General features: G+C 38.3%; 1 protein-coding gene across 7 annotated transcripts in view; it reads right to left on the reverse strand.

The window, feature by feature from the left end:
- Usp54 (ubiquitin specific peptidase 54) overlaps positions 1-24486 on the reverse strand; it is a 100901-nt gene that overhangs the window by 62344 nt on the left and 14071 nt on the right. For 6 of the 7 annotated variants that reach the window (XM_087911930.1, XM_087911932.1, XM_087911931.1 and 3 more), the window contains exon 2: positions 2875-3742. The exons of the other annotated variant lie outside the window; for it this stretch is intronic. In XM_087911930.1, the coding sequence (XP_087768056.1) occupies positions 2875-3021 (147 nt within the window). In that variant the 5' untranslated portion in view covers positions 3022-3742. The remainder of the gene's footprint in view (positions 1-2874; positions 3743-24486) is intronic. 7 annotated transcript variants of the gene reach the window in all.

Here is a 24486-nt window from a genome sequence, read left to right on the forward strand (position 1 = left end):
AAAAACTTTCCTTTTTATTTATACAGTAAACAGGAGATGATGTGGGATTCCTCTCTGTATGCTGTGAATATGTTTTATTACCATTGGTTAATAAAGAAGCTGCTTAGGCCTATGGCAGGGCAGAATAGAGCAAGGCAGGAAATCTAAGCAGAGATAGAGGAGAAAAGAGGGCTGAGTCAGGCAGACACCATATAGCTATGGAAGTAGAAAGACAGCCTCATGACGATACACAGAGTAATAAAAATGGGTTATTTAAGATATATGAGATAATTAGGAATACTCCTGAGCCATTGGCCAAACAGTGTTGTAATTAATATAGTTTCTGTGTGTTTAATTGGGACTGAATGGCTTTGAGGTCAGGCAGAACAAAAACTTTCGTTTACAGATTAGCCATGTGGCAGAGCAGTTTAACAAATGTAAGGCCCGGGTTCCATATAAAGAACCAACTCATTAATAAATGGTGCAGAATTAATGGTCTCCACAATAAAAGGAAGAATACCCTGAAATTTGTATTAATAACTTGAACTATAATGTTAAATTTTTACCTTTGTGACAATTTTTCCGTCAATAGGATAAAAAGTAATAGTGGGCTGCTGAGTATGTGACATATGCCTCTAAGAGACAATTGTATCTCTATTATGAAACTACACTGAGCTGGGCATGGTGGCACACACCTTTAATCCTAGTACTCAGAAGGTGGATCTCTGAGTTCAATGCCAGCCTGGTCTACAGAGCTAGTTGTAGGACAGCCAAGCCTACATAAAGAAATCCTATCTCAAAAAAAAAGAAACAAAAAAGAAGCCACACCGGTTTGCATACCAAGTTCAAGGCCAATCAGAGCTATGCTGTAAGATCTAGTCTTTAAAAAAAAAATTAATATTACAGGACTGAGGAGATGGCTCAGTAGGTAAGGGTACTTTCTGTGAATGCAAGAGGACCTGAGTTCTAATCTCTAGCACCCATATAAAAGCTAGGCATGCTTTTCAACCTAGTGTTGAGCTCTCCAGCTAACCAACCTAACTAAAATGGCAAGCTTCTGGTTCACTAAGCAACCCCGTACATCTCACATATTAGGCACAGAGTAGAAGAAAAAGACACACAACTTCTCCCCTGGCCTGTACATGCATGGGTGAATATACAAATGGATAAGTGCACTTATAACACACACACACACACACACACACACGAAAGATTTTCTAAAAAAAATTAAATGATGCTAGGACTGTAGAGATGGCTCAGAAGTTAAGAGCTGACTGCTCTTGCAGAAGACCCACCCAAGTTCTATTCTCACACCCATATGACAGCTCAGTTGCTTATAATGCCAGTCTCAAGGATCAAATACGCACTTTTGGCTTCCATAGGTTTTGTATGCATGTGGTGTTCACACATAAAAGCAGGTAGAAAAATCCATACACGTAAAAATAAATGAATAAAAAAATTTAAATAACATAACCATAATGTCTTAGGAAATTTCCCTTGCTAGAAAAATAACACAATACATCAGAAAAAGAAAACTGGACCGTGGTGGCAAACACCTTTAATCCCAGCACTCGGGAGGCAGAGACAGGCAGATCTCTGAGTTTGAGGCCAGCCTGGTCTACAGAGTGGGTTCCAGCACAGATAGGGATACACAGAGAAACCCTGTCTTCAAAAATCAAAATGGGAGTTGGGGGTCCTGTAGAGGTGGTAAAGATGCCTCAGCAGCTAAGAGCACTTGCTGCTCTCCTGGAGAACCCAGTTTCAATTCCCAGCACTGACATGATGGTTCACAACCATCTATAGTGGGATCTGATGACTCTTTTGGTGTAATGTAACAGACATGCAAATAGAGCACTCATAAACATAAAATAAATAAATCTTTAAAAAAAAAAAGAGGGGCTGAAGAGATGGCTTCACAGAGATATACATGCAGGCAACAATGAACATAAATTTTATATGTGTATGTTTACATATGTATGCATAAAGATGTATGTATGTATGTATGAAGCCATCATAGGGGCACACATCTTTAATTTCAGAACTTTAGAGGCAGAGAGAAGATCTCTATGAGTTAAAGACCACACTGGTCTACAAAGAGAGTTGTAGACCAGCCAAGATACATAATGAGATCCTGTCTTTAAAAAGAGGTGAGGGCAGTGGTCTCTGAAGAAATGGCTCAGCGCTTAAAAGCACTAACTGCTCTTCCAGAGGACCCAGATTCAATTCCCAGCATCCACACAGCAGCTCACAACTTCTGTAATTCAGGGATCTGATGACTCTGATCTCCAAGGGCATCTATACTCACATGTAGACACACGTACTTATTCAGAGTTTAAAATAATAAAAACCATTTTTTTTAAGAAAACAACAATAAAACTGCCCTGAATACCAGACCAGGGCACACCTAGAGTTTCTGCTACTTGAAAGCCCCTTGGAGCTGGAGAGATGGCTCAGTAGGTCAGTTACTTGCTACATAAGCATGAGGATCAGAGTTCAAATCCCAGCACCCAGGAAAATGTTGGGTGTGTACGGCAGCCCTGCCTGTAATCTCAGTGCTGGGTAGGCAGAGAAGGAAGATCACAGAGAAAGGAGACACTTACACTTGCACACACACTCATCACAACACAGGCACATGACAAAAAAACACACACTATTCTCAAGATACAATCTAAAATTTTTGAAACAGATTAATAATATTTAATCATTATTAATCTCCAATTTACAAATTAGGTAACTGACATTCTTTTCGAAATAAAGAACCTAGTATAAGATCACAAATAAATGTAAAATATGATCTCAGGTTACAGAATTCAGAAAAAAACTGTCAGTTGTCACATTTGAAAGTTTCTGTAATCACAATACTATCAGTTGTCACAAAGAAGGAGGTGGCCTTACCTGCAGGGCGCTGTTGAGGAAGCAGCTGTTCTGCCCTGGCTCATTGCTGAGACCTTTGCTGGGGGCAATAGACATTGAGCTTCGAGGTGCAAACATCCCCTGAACACTACCACAGCTTCCGGAAAAGTAATTTCTTTTCCAAGACATTATTATTCACATTAGTCCCAAAAGTATTAACATAAAAAAAAAAAAACAGGAAGGAAGGATGGAAAAAAAAAAAGGCCTTAAATCTTCTTGGCAGGAAACTTGTGCCTGCTGAAGTCCTCAAAAGAAAAGAATCCAGAAGTTTATTTATATTGTTTATATTGGAAAACTGATTTTATATCTCCCAAGCATCACATATGTAAGCTCACAGAATTTAGGTGCCGTTTAGATCCAGGAAAAAGTTGTCTTTCACTTGCTCCAGTGTTCAAAATGTAACTTAGCATATGACTAATGCTGAGAAGTCCTTAAGTATTGCTTCCTTCTATGTTTCTGAAACTGCTTCCCAAAGTCCTGGTGAAAAGATGGGTGTCCTCAACTCAACAGTATGAAGGACCTAGCTAAGTAAGACAAGCTCTTCAGCCTTCTTTCTAAGGCTTCTCGTGGACTGAAGACTTCAGCAGGGAGGAAAGGCAGGAACCCAACACACTCCTCTTCGCCCTCTTCTCAGAGCCTTGGCTCACCCTCCGCTAGCAAACCCAAGCTCTAAAGAACTGAACAGACACCACACAGCCAAGAAGTCTGTCTAAACTCTCAGTAGGGTTGTGCTGATGTTCTTTGCTGCAGCTTTGAAATAAGCTCCAAATTCTTCTGTCCTCTCTACCAGATCTTCAGAAAGTCTCTTCTCTTTTCTTCTGAGACCAGAATACCCAGCTGTGCCAGAGAGCTTTTAACAGAAAGGAAAAAAATAAAAAACTTACGTCACTTCATGACTCTACTGGCTTTGCACTGTTCTGCCAAGATCAACGTTGCCTCACCTCTCAGTATAAACTTGAAACCTTGGCAAACAATGCCGAGAGAGAGAGGTGTGGGGGAAGAAGAAAGAGAGAGAGGGAAAAAGAGAATATAAACTAGCAACAGAAAAGGGAGATGCTAAACCAAAGGGAAAAACAAGAGTAGGCAGCTTCACTTTCATAAGAAATTTCTCTGAAATTTTGAAGAAGTTAAACTGAACAAAACAAAAACAAACTTTCTGGAAAGAAGTTAACAAAGAACAAAAACAAAAAAAAAATCAGTAAGAAAGGAAGCACCCAGTGAGGAAAACTATCTTCTAAAGGTGTCTTCTATCCATAGTTATGAAAACCTGCTTACAATCTGGGCTCCATTCTAGGAAATGAGACTCTGTCCCAGAGAATCACTCATGGTTAGCAGACCACATGTCCTTAATATCCAGTCCAAAAGGCTTAAGCCTTCTGCCTCGTTTGTTCACTTGTCTGACTAGTTTTTAATTGATATTTTGTCAGAGGATCAGAAAAAATAATTTGAGTTATAAATCACTTAATCCTCAAATTATATAGAAGGACTCAGAATGTGAAATCATCCACCTTCTTTTGGCTTCAACCAACTACAATGTCTGAGACAACAGCGAGTAATATCAAATCAAGCTCCATTCCTGGAAGGAAGTCATCTCATCTCTGGGTGTTTTTTTGACAGACAGGGTCTGACCTGGAACTCTCTAGGTAGACCTGGCTGACCTCAAAACTCAGAGTGCTAGGATTAAATGTGTGTGTCAAGCACATCCAGCACAACTTCCAGGAGTCAGCTCTCTCCTTCCACCATGCAGGTTCCCAGGATCAAACTCAGGTCATTAGTCTTTGCAACAAGTGCCTACACCCACCTAGTCATCTCAATGACCCCATTTCTATTTTGAGATGGGTCTTATTATATAGCTTTGGCTGGTCTAGAACTCACAACACAGACCAGGATGACCTCAAACATCCAGCAATCATCCTTCTTGCCCAAGTGTTCAGATTATAGATATGTACCACACCTGGCAAAAGTGCTAAATTTCAAATGTCTCCTCAAGCTTCTCTTTAATGTCTACAACATGGCCCACTTAGAAAATCAGAAATAGTCCAGATGGTACAGCAGGTGCCATCATCTCACCACTCAAGAAGCAAAGGCAGAGAAACTATGAGTCTGAGGCCAGCCTAGGCTAAATAATAAGACTACTGCCGGGTGGTGGTGGTTGCTCACCTTTAATCCCAGCACTCAGGAGGCAGAGGCAGGTGAATCTCTGTGAGTTCGAGACAAGCCTGGTTTTTAAGAGCTAGTTCCAGGTCAAGCTCCAAAGCTACAGAGAAACCCTGTCTCAAAAAACAAACAAAAATAACAAGACTGTCTCAAAAAAGTAAATAAATTAAGTGAAGTTTTAAAAGCTTAAAAAGTTTGGGTATGTTAACACACATCTTTAATCTCAATACTCAGGAGACGGAGGCAGGCATATCTGTGAGATGAAGGCCAGCCTGGTCCGCATAGTGAGTTCCAGGCTAGCTAGGGCTACATAGCGGGACCCTGCCTAAAACAAACAACAAAAACTAAAATGGGCTGGGGAGGTATGGCAATACACATCTGTAACCCTACTTAAGAAGTGGCAGCAAAGAGATCATGAGTTCCAGATCAGTGTGGTCTACATACCAAAACCCTTCTTCAATCATAAAAAAAAAAGCAAAACTGAGCTTGGAAGTGTTGGTCCATGCCTTTAATTCCAGCACTCAAGAGGCAGAGGCAAGAGGATCTCTGAGTACGAGGCCAGTCTGGTCTATAGAGTGAGTTCCAGGACAGCCAGGGCTATAAAGAGATAAACTCTGTCTTGAAAAACCAAAAAACAAAACAAAAATGCTTTGAGGTTTTAGTCACTGTCTGGAGAACATCTGACACCGACGTCAGTGTGACTAGAAGAAAAACTGAGGCACAAGAATATTGACTGATTGCATAAGACTGTTACCCCCACCTTTCTACATTCCTGAACTATTCATAACCTTCATAATACATGTGTCACAAAGTATTTGGTTATACATTGTATGATCACACTATTCACTGTTTTTATTCTTCTTTAGTTTATATAGTATACATGTATCATATGACTATATAAAATAAAATATTGTCTAGTATCAAGCATATGATGACACTATGCTGACATTATTTAATCTTTACAATAGCCTACCAGGTAGATAGTAATAGCTCAACTTTATAGAAGAATAAACTGGGACTTAAAGGCATTACTTTGCTTAACTGGTATGTAGCAGAGCTGGAATTGGGTGGCTATAATATTGTCACTTAATTATGTATCTTATTACAATATTCCCAAAGCCCCCATTACAGTGATAGTCATAAGGAGGCATTAAATATATATTGCCTGGGGATTAATGTAGAACCAGGAGGAACCCGCATGCTCTCCCAAAGACTGTAAGACCCTTACTTCTCTATGCATCCCTTGTGAACACCATACTCAAGGCCACTCAGCACCGTCCAACAAGCCATGCAGCATTCCTTTAGCTCAACTGCTGGGAAGCACTAATAAGCACCAAGCCTCCACTTGGCTCATAGCACAAGAGACTTGGCAGGGAGGTGGGGTTTTCAGTATCGCCTGCCCTGTGACACATACCTGAGCACAGAAACCAAAGGAAGAAAGACAGTGGCAGAAAAGGACTCACAAGCTCTGAATGGCAGCATTATGTGAGGACAGTAGTAAGTTTTTATACTACTTAGGTATGTCAGAAACCAAAAGTAACAGCCAAAAAGAACAAGGATAAGAAAGGCAGCAAAAATGATGTAGGCAAACACTGATGACAAAAACATTCCACTTAAAATGAAATGTTTCGTTCTAAGTCTAACATTAAGTAGCACAATAAGGTGTGTCATCTACTGAAGATACATGAGAAAATGGTATCTCTAGCTACATGGCTCTAGTAATTTGTTTTTAAAGAGAAAAGATTACCTTTTAAGCAATATTGAACTACAATATAAAATAACAATGTCTGTCACTTACTCTCAAATGGTACAGAAAGTAAGGAATATGTATGTATGCACATACACACGCATGCACACACACATATATAAAAGGAATAGATACATAAAATAAATATAGTAAAATGTTAACAATAGGTGACGCTCCCTTGTAGTGAGGGGCTGCGGACAGGCCAGCTTTTCGCCTCACCCGGCTCCCGCATGGCTAGCTTAGTCCCAGAAATAACAACACACAAATTGTATTCATTTAAGCACTGCCTGGCCCATTATATCTAGAGAGTTAGTTACTGACTAACTCTCATATCTTGATATTAACCCATTTCTAATAATCTGTGTAGCACCACGAGGTGGTGGCTTACCGGAAAAGATTCAGCATGTCTGACCTGGTGGCTGGCTCCATGGCTTCTGCCTCACAGCCCTCTTCCCAGCATTCTGTTCTGTTTACTCCACCTACCTAATTTTCTGTCCTATCAAAGGGCCAAGGCAGTCTCTTTATTGACCAATGAAAATAACACAACAGACAGATAACCCTCCTCCATCACTCCCTAAAGAGTATGAGAATGCCAGGCTGGGAAAACACTTTGGATGGCAGTATCTGCCTAGCATGCATAAGACCCTGGGATCAATCCCTAGCACTGCCTAAACCAATCATGTGCCTATAATCCCAGCACTTGGAAAGTAGAGGCAGAAAAATCGTAAAGGTCATCCTTAACTATATATAAAATTGTATTTTTTAAAAAAGTGGAGATTTCATCTTACTATTTCTTATAACTTCTCTGTAAACTTTATATTTAAGTTAAAAGAGGGGCTGGCAATCTCAAAGTTAGAGAAAAAAGAAAAAGACAGTTACAACAAATATAGGTAATAAGATCTGGGGTGTGGCTGAGTAGGTAAAGTGCTTGCAACAAAAGCATGAAGGCCTGAGTTTAGTCCCCAGCACCCAGACAAAAGTCAGATGTGCTTGTAACCCCAATCCTGGGGCAGGGGAGACAAGAGTATCCCCGGGGCATTCTGACCAGCTTGTCTAGCTCAAAAATAAGTACAAAAGCAACTGAGGACAGTTCTTGTGCAAGACCCTGCCTTGAATTCTAAGCACCATAAAAAATATGTAAGTATAGTATAGAAGGAACAAACGCAGTGAACTATACAAAGAGGACAGAAGACAATGTTCTATTTCTACACTTTTGCTCGTATGTTTAATTCTAAGCAGATTATCTGGCACAGGATCCTGAGCTTCATTTCTGAGTCTGTAAAATAGACACAGTATCTGTTTCACTAAATTATTGACAGTGAATGTAATAGCATAAAAATACTAGTAAATCTGAAAATGAACAAATAATTATTTCAGTGAATTAGTTATTATATAATTAATAATTATACATATACTAATTAATTGCGATACCTAAAAGCAAAAAGGTAAATTTTGTTTTAGGGACCTCAGAAAATGAGAAAGTTGTAAGTCACAAGAAACATATATATACTTTCATAATTTAAGTTATATGGTGTGGGACAATTGTTTGTATTCTGTCAATTATATTTTAAATAAACACTGATTGGCCAGTAGCCAGGCAGGAAGTATAGGCAGGACAACCAGACAGGAAGTAGAGGTGGGTCAATGAGAATAGGAGAGTTCTGGGAAGAAGGAAATCCATTCCTCTGCAGTCCTGATCCATCCACAGAAGAAGCATGATGTGATTGTCTTGGGTGAAAAAGGTACTAAGCCATGTGGCTAACATAGACAAGAATAATGGGCTATTATAAGAGTTATTAAGAAGCCTGAGCCCATCAGTTTATAGTTAATGCAAACCTCTGTGTGATTTTCTTTGGGACTTAAACACTGTGGAAACCGGGCAGAACAAAAAATTCAGTCAACAGTTTTATGTCAGAACAAACTATATAACAAAAGAAAAAATTTGAATCTCATGATTATCCTTAAAATACAAAGTTTAAATTAAGCCAAATAATTGAGTCTATTGTAAATAACAGAGGTATACTTAAGAAGGCTTACAAAGGAGATAAGAGAAATGGTTTAGAGGTTAAAAGCATGTATTGCTCTTGCAGAGGACCTGAGTTTGATTCTCAGCACCCACATCAGGTGGCTCGCAACCACCTATAACTCCAGCTTTAGGGTGATCCAATGCCTCTGGCCTCTACAGGCACCAACATTTGCATCCACATAAACACACATTTTAAAAAATAATATCCCCACACAAATACACATAACTTAAAATAATAAATCTTTTTTTCTAAAGATCTACAAAGAAAAACTATGCTAAAAAAATCAAAGACTAAAGTAGAAATACCTTAGTATGTGTGTTCATATGTGTTCATTATATGCACACATATACACACATGCATATAGAGGCCAGTGGTGGAACTCTACATCTTCTTCACTCTCTACCTTGTTTTCTGAGAAAGGATCTCTCACTAAGCCATCAATTCTCTGTGATCCTCCTATTTCTGCCTCCTTGGCACTAGGATTGAGGTTTTTGCTGTTGTGCCAGCTTTTTAAATGACTGCAAGGGATCCAAATTCAGATCTGCATGTTTCCATAGCAAGCTCTAAATCCACTAAACCTCAGACCCCAGAACCTGTTTCTAACAAAGTGTCAATGACTCTGAACTCCTGATCTTCCTGATGCCAAATCCTGAGTGGAACAGATAGCATCACATCTAGGTTTTTTTGGGTTTTGTTTGTTTGTTTGTTTTTGTTGTTGTTCTTATTTTTGTGTGTGCTTTTTGTTGTTGTTGTTATTGTTTTTGTTTTTCTAGACAGGCTTTCTCTGTAGCTTTGGAGCCTGTCCTGGAACTAGCTCTTGTAGACCAGGCTGGCCTCAAACTCACAGAGATCCGCCTGCTGAGATTAAAGGCGTGAACCACCACCACCCGGCTCACATCTAGTTCTTAAATAAATTGTTTTGTTAAGTGCATTAACCGGATAAACAATCTCATTTGCCCCCAAAACAGATTTTTATTTTTAAATAAAGATCACTCCGGAATGGAGAGGTGGCTCAGAGGCTAAGAGCATTGACTGCTCTTTCAGAGGTCCTGAGTTCAATTCCCAGTAACCACATGTTGGCTCACAACCATCTGTAATGAGATCTGGTGCCCTCTACTGGCCTATAGGATATATGTAAGCAGAATACTGTATACATAATAAATAAATCTTTAAAAAAAAAATCACTCTTTCTTTCCCAAGTCTCAAGTAAGGAAATGATGTGTAATTGAATCATTCCTACTCAACATATTCTGAAGATATCCTGTGCAATAAGGTAAGAAAAAATATACTGATTGAAAGAAAGAAATGTTGATGAAAAAACAAAAACAATTTAACTTTAATAAGGACAATGTAGAGTCGGGCGGTGGTGGCGCACGCCTTTAATCCCAGCACTCGGGAAGCAGAGGCAGGCAGATCTCTGTGAGTTCGAGACCAGCCTGATCTACAAGAGCTAGTTCCAGGAAAGTCTCCAAAGCTACAGAGAAACCCTGTCTCGAAAAACAAAAACAAACAAAAAAGGACAATGTAAATCAGGCAAGGGTGGTCCACACCTTTAATCCCAGCACTCAGGAGGCAGAAGCAGTGGATTCCTGTGAGTTCGAGGCCAGCCTGGTCTACAGAGCTAGTGCCAGAACAGGCTCCAAAACTACAGAGAAACCATGTCTCAAAAAAAATTTTTTTTTAAATTTTAAAAAAGGACAATGTATTCAACAAACAATGTTCAAATACCTGGAACAATTACATGCAAAGAATGGAACCTTGACCCATAAACACCATCTGTGATAAAATTCAAAATGGAACATATTCATAAAAGGAAAAATTAAAGTATAAAATCTGGGAAAAGATCAAAAGAAAAATGCAACCCTTCATTAGGCAAAAATTTTAAGGAATGACAGCAAAAACATAACCTATTTTAAAAAAGGTTATAGACTTGCACTTCATAATTAAGAATGTCTGCTTTTTCAAAGAAAAGAGAATGGACAAGAGAATGAAGACAAGCCAAAGATTAGAAGAAAATATTTGCAAATGACATAATGGAAAAGTAACACTTAACATGTGCATGTTATATAGCATATGTAGATGGTCTATATAATCTATGTATATACATGTATCCAAGGAGAGAGGATGAGAAAAAGAGGAGACAAAGATAGTACTCTCTAGTCTTCTAACGTCATCCTCCTTTATGCTCAATACATTTGAAACTTATATCATGACATCCACAATCTACCTTGGTAGGAGACAGAGGTTCTTGTGCTCACATATAAACACAAGGGGAACCAGAAATGTTTTGAACAGACAAGGTTGTTTGTTCTTTCAAATGAATGCATGCATAATTTGCTAACTTCAGAAGGCTGGAAGCTGACATGGTTAATAGCCTGGTGACTTCAGTGTTCTTTGTGGATGAAATGACACCAAATCCTCCACCAGACTTATTGAGAGCTTGTCAATCTTTACAATCTATCCTTATGGAAGGTGTCACATGTAGTCAATCTACAGAACGAACTTTATGGAAGATGTCACATGAACTTTATAAAGAGCTTTGGTGTAGTCATGTCTTAAGCTTTATTGTGAACATGGGACTGATCTCATTATGAATGGTTGTGAGGCATGTGGTTGCTGGGAATTGAACTTAGGACCTCTGGACCAGCAAGCAGTGCTCTTAACAGCTGAGCCATCTCTCCAGCCCAGTGGCAAGAATTTTAACTCACTGATTCATCTTGATTGCTGTTTTGGCTTGGCTAGATGGTTGGCTGACTATTGAGGTCCTGGGATTTTTCTGCCTTTGCTGCATAATGCTGGGAGCCAACCCAGTCCTGGGACACTGGTAGGCCAGGAGTGAGCCAACGACCTGACCCAGAGTCTGCTATTTCCACCCACTGGAACTGGAGTGGGACTGAACCAGCTACCTAGGACACAGAGAGAACAAGCTCCATGAGGAGCAGAAGTCAGGAGCAAACTCAGTTCCGGGACACTGACGGATCAGGACTGAGCCAGCGACCAGATCCAGAGTCAGCGATCTCTACCAGAACAGGTTCAACTCCAAGCAAGGAACTTCTGCAGGAGGAGATCCAGACCAAGATTTACAGAAACAGATCAAAGCCAGCAGCCTGGGTCAAAGTAGGCCTGAGACAGCAAACTCTAAGGGAACAGACCAAAGCACAGGAACACTGAGCAATTTCCAGGAATAGAAATAACCAACGGGGTAACTAGAACTGTGACACTGAGTGTACTACGAGGAACAACCATCTGAGCTTTGGATTCACTGGCACCTAGAAGATTATTCAACAGAATCTCAGACAGCCCCAACCATACCTATTAGAGGAAAAGATGAGTAGGAAAGGTAAGATCACGATGCACTACACCACAAAGAGCAACACAATACCAGTAAAACATAAAGACCCTACAAAAGCAATACCTCAACAACCAAATATGGATGAACCAGAAGAAAATGATCTAAAAAATAACCTCAAGAGAATGCTTGAAATTCTTAAAGATGAAATGAGAAATTCCCTTAAAGAAATGGAGGAAAAAAACAAACAAAAAATTGGAAGATATCAGCAAATCACCTAAAGAAAACCAAGAAAAAGAAATCAAACATATAAAAAAAAACTATTCAGGACTTGAAAACTGAGATAGAAACAATAAAGAAAACACAAGCTGAGGCTGGAGAGATGGCTCAGTGGTTAAGAGTACTGATTGCTCTTCCAGAGGACCCAGGATCAATTCCCAGCACCCACATGGCAGTTCACAACTGTCTAAAGATCCAGTTGCAGGGATCTGACACTTTCACACCAATGCACATAAAATAAAGTTAAATAAACCATAAAAAAAGAAAAAAACACAAGCTGAAAAAATTATAGAAAAAGAAATGAGAAAAAATCAGGAACCACAAATGCAAGCATGAACAACAGAATACAAAAAATGGAAGAGAGAATCTCAAGTGCTGAAGATACAATAGAGAAAATAAACTTATCAGGTATAAGAAAGCATTAAATCTAACAAAAGCTTAACCCAAAATAGCCATGAAATATGGGACATCATAAAAAGGTCAAATCTTAGAATAATAGGCATAGAAGGAGAAGTTCAATTGAAAGGCACAAAAACTTTAACAAAATCATAGAAAAAAACTTTCCCTACCTAAAGAAAGATATGCCGATGAAGATACAAGAAGTTCACAGAACACCAAATATACTGGATCAAAAAAAAAAAAAAGTCTTCTTGCCACATGATAAGCAAAACACTAAACATGCAGAGTAAACAGAGTAAAGAAAGAATATTAAGAGCTACAAAGGAAAAAGGCCAAGTAACATATAAAGGTAGACCTATCAGACTACTTGACTTCTCAGTGGAGACAATGAAAGCCAGAAGGTCGTGGTCAAGCATTATGCAGACATTCAGAGACCACGGTTGCCAGCCCAGACTACTATACCCAGAAAAACTGTCAATCACCATAGAAGGACAAAATAAGATATTCCATGACATGACAAATATAGATTCACCAATACCTAGTCACAAACCCAGCCCTACACAAAATACTAGAAGGAAAACACCAACCCAAGGAAAATGGCTACACCAACAAAAACACAGACAATTGATGGTCTCATAGCAAATCCCAAAGAAGGGAAAAAGGCACAAATTAGCATCACCAACGATGAAAACTAAATTAACAGGAGATAGCAACCACTAGTCATTAATATCCCTTAATGTAAATGGACTCAACTCACTTATAAAAAGGCACAGGCTAATAGATTAGATAGGAAAACAGAATCTATCCTTCTTCTGTATACAAGAAACACATCTCAACCTCAAAGACAGACATGGTCTCAGAGTAAAGGGTTGGGAAAAAAATATACCAATCAAATGGACCTAAGAAACAAGCGGGTGTAGCTATCCTAATATCTAACAAAATAGACTTCAAGCTAAAATCAGTCAAAAGAGACAAAGAAGGTCATTTCATATTAGTCACAGGAAAAATCCATCAAGAGGAAATTTCAATACTGAACATCTATGTCCAAAATACAAGGGCACCCTCATATGTGAAAGAAACACTTCACAAAACAAGCCTCAACAAATACAAAAAAAATTGGAATAACCCAATGTACCTTATCAGATCACAAAGGTCTAAAACTAGAAGTCAACAGCAATACTAATTCCCAAAAACCCACAAACACGTGAAAAATTAAACAATGCTCACCTTAATCATCAATGGGTAAAGGAAGAAGTAAAGAGGGAAATTAAAGACTTCCTAAAATTCAATGAAAATGACGACAAGACACACCCAAATTTATGGGACACAATGAAAGCAGTGTTAAGAGGAAAATTCATAGCACTAGATGCCTACATAAAGAAACTAGAAAAATCCCACACTAGTGAATTAACAGAACATTTGAAAATTTAGAACAAAAAGAAGCAAACTCACCTAAGAGAACTAGACAGCAGGAAATAATCAAATTGAGAGGTAAAATCAACAACAACAACAAAAAAGAAAACAACACAAAGAATCAAAGAGACAAAGAGTTGGTTCTTCCAGAAAAATCAACAAAATAGACAAAACTTTATCCAAACTAACCAAAAGGCAGAAAGAAAATATCCAAATTAACAAAATGAGAAATGAAAAGGGAAACATAACAACAAACATGGAGGAAATGCACAGGATCAACAGGTTCTATTTTGAAAACCTGTACTCCACAAAATTAGAAAACTTAAAGGAAATGGACAACTTTCTGGATAAATATCACTTACCAAAATTAAATCAAGACCAGATAAGCAAATAAACAGACCTATAACTGCTGAAGAAATTGAAACAGTCATCAAAAGTCTTCAAATCAAAAAGAGTCCAGGACCAGAATTCGGCTCAGAATTCTACAAGACTTTCAAAAAAGAACTAATACCAATACTCCTCAAATTATTCCACACAATAAAAACAGAGGGAAAATTGTCAAACTCTTTCTATGAGGTTATAATTACCCTGATAACCAAATGACAGAAAGACATTACTAAGGGCTGGAGAGATGGCTCAGAGGTTAAGAGCATTGCCTGCTCTTCCAAAGGTCCTGAGTTCAATTCTCAGCAACCACATGGTGGCTCACAACCATCTGTAAAGGGGTCTGGTGCCCTCTTCTGGCCTGCAGGCATACATACAGACAGAATATTGTAGACATAATAAATAAATATAAAAAAACAAAAAAGACATTACTAAGAAAGAGGATTACAGACCAATCTCACTCATGAACATTAATGCAAAAATACTAAATAAAATACTAGCAAATCGAATCCAAGAAAACATCAGAATCATCATTCACCATAACCAATTAGGTTTCGTGAACATTGGTGCAAAAATACTAAATAAAATACTAGCAAATCAAATCCAAGAACACATCAGAACCATCATCCACCATGACCAAGTAGGCTTCATCCCACAGATGTAGAGATGATTCAACGTACGAAAATCTGTCAACGTAATCCACCATGTAAACAAGCTGAAAAATAAAAACCACATGATCATCTCATTAGATGCTGAAAAAGCATTTGAGAAAATACAACATCCCTTCATGATAAAGGTCTTGGAGAGAGCAGGGATACAAGGAATATACCTAAAGATAATTAAGGCAATATACAGAAAGCCAACAGCCAACATCAAACTAAATGGAGAGAAACTCCCAGCAATTCCACTGAAATCAGGAACAAGACAAAGTTGTCCACTCTCTCCATATCTATTCAATATAGTTCTTGAGGTCCTAGCTAGAGCAATAAGACACCAAAGGGAGATCAAGGGGATACAAATTGGAAAAGAAGTCAAACTCTAACTGTGATCCCAAAATTTCTACCAAGGAACTTCTACAACTCATAAACACTTTCAGCAATGTAGCAGGATACAAGATTAACTCAAAAAAAAAATTAGTAGTCCTCCTTACACAGATAGTAAAAGGGCTGGGGAAGAAATCAGAGAATCAACACCCTTCACAATAGCCACAAATAGCATAAATTATCTTGGAGTAACTCTAACCAAACAAGTGGAAGACTTGTATGACAAGAACTTTAAATGTTTGAAGAAAGAAATTGAAGAAGACACCAGAAAGTGGAAAGATCTCCCATACTCTTGGATAGGCAGAATTAACATAGTAAAAATGGCATTCTTACCAAAAGCAATCTACAGATTCAATGCAATGCCCATCAAAAACCTAGCAAAATGTTTCAAAGACCTTGAAATACGGTCAACTTCATATGGAAAAGCAAAAAAACCCAGGATAGCCAAGACAATCCTGTACAATAAAAGAACTTCTGGAGGCATCACAATTCCTGACTTCAAACAGAGCTACAGTACTGAAAACAGCCTGGTATTAGCATAAGAACAGACAGGACGACCAATGGAACCAAGTAGAAGACCCAAATATCAATTCCCACATCTTCGAAAACCTCATCTTTGATAAAAAAAAAAGCAAAAAAATATCAAATGGAAAAAGGAAAGCATATTTAACAAGTGGTGCTGGCGTAACTGGATATCAACATGTAGAAAAATGAAAATAGACCCATATCTATCACCATGCACAAAACTCAAATCCAAATGGATCAAAGACCTCAATATAAAGCCTTATCGAAGAGAAAGTGAGAAGTACACTTGAATGCATTGGCACAGGGAACCACTTCCTAAATAGAACCCCAGCAGCACAGACACTGAGAGAAACAATTAATAAATGGGACCTCCTAAAACTGAAAAGCTTCTGTAAAGCAAAGGACATGGTCAACAAGACAAAACAACAGCCCACAGAATGAGAAAAGATCTTCACTAACCCCACATCAGACAGAGGTCTGATCTCCAAAATATACAAAAAACTCAAGAAATTGGACACCAAAAGATCACATAATCCAATAAAAAAAATGGAGTCCAGACCTAAACAGAGAGTTCTCAACAGAGGAATCTAAAATGGCTGAAAGACACTTAAGGAAATGTTCAACATCCTTAGTCATCAGAGAAATGCAAATCAAAACAACTCTGAGATTCCATCTTACACCTGTTAAGAATGGCCAAGATCAAAAACACCGAGGACAACTTATGCTGGAGAGGTTGTGGGGAAAAGGGAACACTTCTGCATTGCTGGTGGGAATGCAAGCTGGTTCAACCCCTTTGGATGTCAGTGTGGCGATTTCTCAGAAAATTAGGAAACAACCTTCCTCAAGACCCAGTAATACCACTTTTGGGTATACATCCAAAGGATGCTCATTCGTGCCACAAGGACATGTGCTCAACTATGTTCATAGATACTTTGTTTGTCATAGCCAGACCCTGAAAACAACCTAAATACCCCTTGATCAAAGAATTGGTAAGGAAAATGTGGTACATTTACACAATGGAGTACTACACGGCAGAAAAAAATAATGACAGCTTGAATTTTGCAGGAAAATGGATGGAGCTAGAAAACATTATTTTGAGTGAGGCAACCCAGACACAGAAAGACAATTATCACATGCACTTACTCACAGGTGGTTTTTAAACATAAAGCAAAGAAAACCAGCTTACAAACCACAATCCCAGAGAATTTAGACAACTATGAGAACACTAAGAGAGACTTACATAGATATAATCTACATGGGAAGCATAAAAAGACAAGATCTCCTGAGTAAATTGGGAGCATGGGGACCTTGGGGGAGGATTGAAGTGGGGAGAGGAGAGGCAGTGAGGGGAGCAGAGAAAAATGTAGAGCTCAATAAATATCAACAAAAAATGTATTTAAAAAAAAGACAGCTAGATGTGGTGGCACACGTCTCAGCACTCAAGTGGGAGAAGCAGGAGAAGCACTATAAGTTCAAGGTCAGCCTGGTCTACCACATCGAGTTTTAATCCAGAGAGGGCTGCACAGAAAGCAAGATCCTTCCTCATAAACCAAAAGAAAAAAATTTAAATTATTCTGCAGATATGCCCAGCATTTTGCTAAAGACTGTTCTCTTCCCACCCCATCTTTCCAGTCCTATTATCAGCATTCACTTGGAGGCAGCAACTCATTCTGACAGGGACTAATGATAGTCACATCTTATGAGGAATCACTTATATTAAGTCACTTTCAGGGGGCCAATTGGGAAGAAAGAGATCAGTGGAAATGGGAAGGGAACAAGTAGGCAGGGTGCGTATGATCAAAATACATTGAGCACACATTATCAAAGTGTCATAAAGAAATCCATTATGTGTGATTAACATACACTAATAAAAAAAAATCCCCAAGAATGGTAACACGTGACTTTAATTCCAACACTCAGAATACAGAGGGAGGTAGATTTCTGGGAGTCTAAGGCCAGTTTGGTCTGCAAAGAATTCCATAAGAGACCCTTTCTAAAAATAAAATAAAAATAATGTTTTAATCACTTCCTACAAGATTGTCTTTTTAAAATACAGGCTCCACAAATGGGACTTCTCCTCACTCCCAGGAACTTCATTAATTAGTACTTAATCCGTAATCAGTGTTTATTAGAATACAGAAAGTTCAATACTTGTTAAATAAGACAAATGAAGTACAAAGTCTTGTAAAACAAACCAAACTTTTTCCAGGTTAGAGATAACTCGGTTATAGATATAACCAACCAGCTCTTTAGCTCTTTCCTGAGTCTCCATCCTAAATCAAATCACACTTAAATGTTATCTTATTTTTTCAAAAAGTTTATAGAAGAAAGATACTCTCTGGTCAGTAGGACAAACACAATGCTCTTTCCTAACCACACTATCAATAGTAGCAAACTAGTAACAGGTTGAAAAAAGAGAATTTCAGAGCAATTTATTTGGCCCCTGGAAAGTAGAAAAAAAAAAACCATAAATTTCATAAATTTACCCTATAAACCTCTGGTTAAATCACTAAGAGCCAAAGATGTTTTCTCTCTCAATTCTTAAAATCACTGAGGAATGCTTTTATAATTTAGATACTTGATTACAACTATGACTTATTTTACAATCATTATTAACACAACAGTACCCGGGTTATTTTGCATAATAATGAAAATACAATGACCCTATCAATAAGAGGAAAGTAGGAGGGGAAGCCAATGACAGGAACAGCTTGACTCATTTCTGTTATGAGAACACTGGTACGGAATGGTACAGGCAACTCCAGTGTGAGAAAGCAAGCGCATGACTGGGCAGGAAGGTGATAGAGGATACCAAAGCAAAGCATCACAAAGAAGATAGAACAAAACCCTCTTCAGGGGTAGCAGTCAAAAACAGGAGGCACTAAAATTATCCTAAAAGTCTTCAGATTCTCAAATGCTGTAACTCCAGCTTTTGAGTCATCACTCAAAGGGAATGAGAGAAACTTCAGTACCAGCTCTTTCTGCTGTAAAATTGTGACAATGGCAGCTACTACTAAAGTGAACATTACTGGATACATAGCATTCCTTAATTCTTAAAAAGTAGGGGTCATTTTCCTTATACTGCAAGGGGAAGAGGACAGGGAGAAGTTCTACCAAAGCATGATAAGGAAAAATACTATCCACCTGACAGGGTTGTCATAGAAATTAGAAATATATGCGTAGAATTTAGCATAGACTAAGAGCTCAAAAAGTCATTACTGTGCAAGTACAACCTCTACTTGAAAAGCAGGCTCAACTAAACAGCAATAAAATCTCAACAAGCTTGGCCTTATATTGCGAATAGTACATCTACAGAACCCAAAGGTATTCACAAATGCATGCACACACACATTCTCTCTCTCTCTCACTCACACACACACACACACACACACACACAACAAACAAGCACCACTATTTCTTAGATGAGGTCAAAATACACAATCTAAGGAAATAGATACATTATGAAACATTGTTTATTGTTCAAATGGCATTGGAATCAGCTGATCATGATCTGAGTATCAAATATAAAACTTTTTTTGTTTATTTGTTTTTTGAGACAGGGTTTCTCTGTGTAATAGCACTGACTGTTCTGGCACTAGCTCTGTAGACCAGTCTGGCCTTGAACTCACAGAGATCCACAGGCCTCTGCCTCCAGAGTGCCGAAATTAAGGATGTGAATCACCAATGCCCAGCTAAAACATTTTATTTTTATATGATCAAGTACTTAATACCTGAAAGGAAGAAGGTCTAATGACCAAATCTAACCTAAGATGCCTTTCAGAAGCAAATCATCTGCCACTCTGATAGCTTAGCAAACCAGAATGGCAACAACCTCAAAATCCAAATGAATTTTTCCAACAACATTCTGGGAATAGGAAAAAATCACTCTGTTTCTGGAAAACAATACAACGATACAGGTTAGCAACAAAACAGGACCTTTGTTACTTCTTTAACCCATATGCTGAGTTCGAAAAATAAATATAAAGAACCATAACCTTCTCACAAATAACTCGTTTGAAGGAAATTTAAAAATACTAACTGTACAACTCTTTCCTTTAAACCTGTATCTCTTCCCCTTAATTCTAATAAATTCAAATATATAATTATACATCTGTTAGAAAAGGAAAATAAAATTTCCAAAATTTAATAACTAGAGGAAGAGAAGAAAAAAAGACAACTTAAGAAGTCTCCTAAAAATTGAGTCCAAATCTCAATTTCAAAGTAAACTGTCACGGGGGGCGGAGGGAGATTAAAAAATAAAAATAAAAAAAACTTCATATACACTACCTAGTCCTTGTGCCCTCCCTTTCCACGTTTTTACCACAACTACAGTGCTTACCAGGCAGGCCATTAGAGCTCAGCAGTCACAAGGGCATCTGTGGGGCAAGTGGTACAGGAACTGAATGGAGACAAGGGCACAAGGGGAGGAGACAAGTGCAACCAGCAACAACGGGAAACCGTATTCCTCTAAACCACAAAGGCACAGAACAGGGTATCAGGGATAAAACAATTTTTTTTTTGGCAATTACCAGGATCTGAACACTAACAATTCATTATGAAGCTAAATGATACAAAAGAACTGAAGGAACAAATCAAAACTAACTGGGAAAGACCTATGACAAGCTTCAATGGAGGCTTAGAACAATTACATGAGGCTGTTTCCCCCAAAGGCATTCCTGATGGCAAGGGGCATACAAAATAAGGTTTGCAGGGTGGCAGCTATTATTTCTCAAGGGCCCACCCTGAAAGAGCCTTTTGTATAGCAACTAGATCAGCGACAGTGAGAAGACACCTTCACAGTGCTCTAAGAGGGTTCAATGTTGTCTGAACCCCTAATTAAAAAATCCCAAGACTGTCTGCACTTAAACCATTAACAGGCAAACTCCTCAGTCCTAAACATCAAAATAGGCCATGCTATTAAAAAAATTAGGAGAGTATGTGAATAGAAATTATGTAAACTAAGCTGTTGGGACTTTTGGTCAATATAAAATAAGGCTTGAAATCTAAAGGTTCTTCCACCCCAAAGATGGCAAGATCTCCACACCTCTCTTAGGGAACTGCAGTTGGGTTCCACCCTGAAACATGTGATCAGTCAAACAGAACTTGCATTTGCAGGCAGGGCACAAAGGCCCAGAAGACCAACACACACGCTTCTGAGTATGACTTTGCTTATAAAACAGCTGTATTGAAATGAGTTGTTTTACAAGCATACTGATGAAAAAAAATCATCAGCAGAATTCTTGCCAAATAAGAAAGTTGGCTATATTTCTATACCTTGAGAGAAAATATATGAGTTCACTAAAACAAGATTTAATTAAAGTTTATTGGTAAAATTAAATAGCCATGGACACTGCCCAAAACTAACTAAGCTCTTACATTTTAACAATGTGCTTAAACTAAAATAGTTCTTTGGCAGCAAAGCAAGTGCCGAGTCTAAAAGAAAAAAAGGTATCATTATTTCTCTTACTCACTATTAACATTCTAACCAGATCTCCTAATACCTAGTGCCAAGGCATAGAAGTGCCACATCAAAGCAAAGCACAGACGTCTACTGATCAGTGCTAAATACAAGGGAAGATGTACAAACAATATACTTGTTCTTTTCTCTATGGCAAAATACCTGACAGAGCAACTTGAGGAAAAAAGTTTCTTTCGGTTTCCAGCAGGAAAGGTTTGGCTGGAGGAGCACAGTAGTCAGGAAGCTGAGAAAAGGCAATCCTGGTCCTTGGCTTCCTTTCTCATTTCAATTCAGGCCCCCAATCCATGGTGCCACATTCAGAGTGGTAATGCCTTTTAAACTTTTCTGAAACATTTCCTAGACACACTTTTGGGTACAGACAAGTTGATAATAAAGATTAAACATCACAGGTTGGAGAAATGGCTCAGTGTTTAAAAACACTGTTCTTAACTGTTCTTCCTGAGGACCTGGGTTCAGTTCCCTGCACCCATGTGACAACTCACAACCATTTGAAATTCCGTATCCAGGGGATCTGACGCCCGCTTCTGGTCTATGTGATGGTAGCGCACACCTTTAATTCCAGCACTCAAGAGGCAGACAGGTGGATCTCTGTGAGTTCAAGGCCAGCTTGGTCTACAAAGTGAGTTCCAGGACAGCCAGGACTGTTACACAGAGAAACGCTGTCTCGGAAGATAGATAGATGATAGATAGATAGATAGATAGATAGATAGATAGATAGATAGATAGATAGATAGATAGATAGATAGATAGGAAGGACAGATAAAACTATCAAACAAAAGAACAATACATTCATAAAGTAAATATTATTCAGCCACAATAGAAATGCTATAAAATGAACCTTAAAAACACTACTAAAGAAGCCAAATATATGAACAGTCCAGAGCAGACAGATACATAGACAGAAAGGCTATGGTTGTCAACAGCACTGAGAGAGTGTGAAGTAAACAAAATGACTGCTAATATGTACAGCATTTCTTTGTACAGTGATGAAAATGTTCTAAACATGATTGAAGTAGTAGCCACTCTGAATATATTAAAATCCCTAAACTGTATACTTTAAAATGCTTGAATTATATAGCATGTGAATTATATCTCAATAAAACTGCATTTTTTTTAACAGTTTCCCTGTTTGCAAAACAAGACACTCTTTGTTTCACATGTGTGAACTAAGTTAGGTCTCCATAAACAATAGCAGCTGCCACCTGGTAAGACTGGATGGTTTCAAATACTTGGCAAACAAATTGTTTGTATGTGCCAATTTTGAATAATTGTTTTAAAAGAATTTGTAGGAAAATCAGACTGTGCCTTCTTATTCTTTAGCTATTGTCATGTAAATCAGAAGAGAATACAATGACAATTTTCCTAGCCAAGACGTCAGCATCAATACCATTTACTACACATAGTCCATGGTGGCTGGAGGAAAATAATCCTCTCTGATTGAAAAAAAAAAAAAAAGCTGAACATGTACCGAACATGTATAGTGGCAAAAAAATCATACTAGTCTTGGGTTGAGGTGGAAGTCAGGCGAACAAGGTAGGTTGAGCGATGCTGGAGAGACACATCCCTGTTCAACAATTACAAACATTCTACTTCATGTTTGCAAATCTTCCCGCTCTTATTTACTAGGCATATTTCCAGTGAATACTCACTTAGGTGTCAAATGAAAACCTGATAAACCATATCCAGCCTGGCAGAAAATAGGGAGGTGAAGAGCCTTAGAGCTGGACGTGGTATAATCCTATCATTTCGGAGGCTGAGGCTGAGGCAGGGAGACTACCTAGCAAGGTCAAGACCAAGAAAGGGGGGGGGGGCATATGAGGGAGGGGAAAAGAGAGGAAATTAAAATGTATGCATTCTTTCTTTTTCTTAAATTACAAGTGTACATGTCCGTGTGTGCGTGTGTGTGTATGTGCACTCACGCATGCATGTGTGTATATACGCACTCATATATGAAGGTGAACAGAGGTCAAAACATAACCTGAAGGAGTCAATCTCTCCTTCTGCTATGTAGACACCAGGAATGGAATTCAGGTTGTGAAGTTTGACATAAAGCACTTTTTATTCCTCTTGAGTCATCTCATTGGCTTCTATATTCTTTAAATCAGATAAAAAAAAATCAAAAAAAATGTATCTAGGATTACTTGAAGCTAAACACTATAGTGCTTACAGATCAAATAAATGTAATCTTTAAAAATTGTATATAAAAGATAATCTAGTTCTTTACAATACCCTGGAAAACCTTGCTCTGAAAATACAAATACTGACTTAATTTTTCTTATGTTTATGCTGTGCCTATATGGACACGTGGAAGTCAGAGGACATCTTACAGGTCTACAATTGGTCTACAGAGCAAGTTCCAAGACAGGCTCCAAAGTTACAAGAAACCCTATCTCAAAAAAAATGTAAATAAATTAAGTAAATAAATAAATAAAAATATAGCTGATGCAATGATGTTATCTTATACCTACAATAGTTAAGTGGAGAGACAGACACAGGGAGATTCTGAATTTGAAGCCAACATAGATTATATAATGAGACCTTATCCACAAAACAAAACAGTGCCACACATGGTAGGGTTCACCTTTAACCCCAGTACTCAGAAGGAAAAGACACAAAACAAAGATATGTATTTGAGATGACAGATAGGCCAATTATCCTATATGTGTACTGAAATATGTACGATTATAATGTGTCCACTAAATATGCTGATCATATTGGCCTCAAACTCACAGAGATCTCCTAGCCTCTACTGCCCAAGTGCTGATATTAAAGGCCTATATGGTCATGCCCAGCTTTTAAAAACTTCAAAATGTGGCCAGGCGGTGGTGGTGCACGCCTTTAATCCCAGCACT

Source organism: Myodes glareolus, chromosome 12 (genome assembly GCF_982192425.1).
Source record: "Myodes glareolus chromosome 12, mMyoGla1.1, whole genome shotgun sequence".
NCBI classification, from domain to species: Eukaryota; Metazoa; Chordata; class Mammalia; order Rodentia; family Cricetidae; genus Myodes; species Myodes glareolus.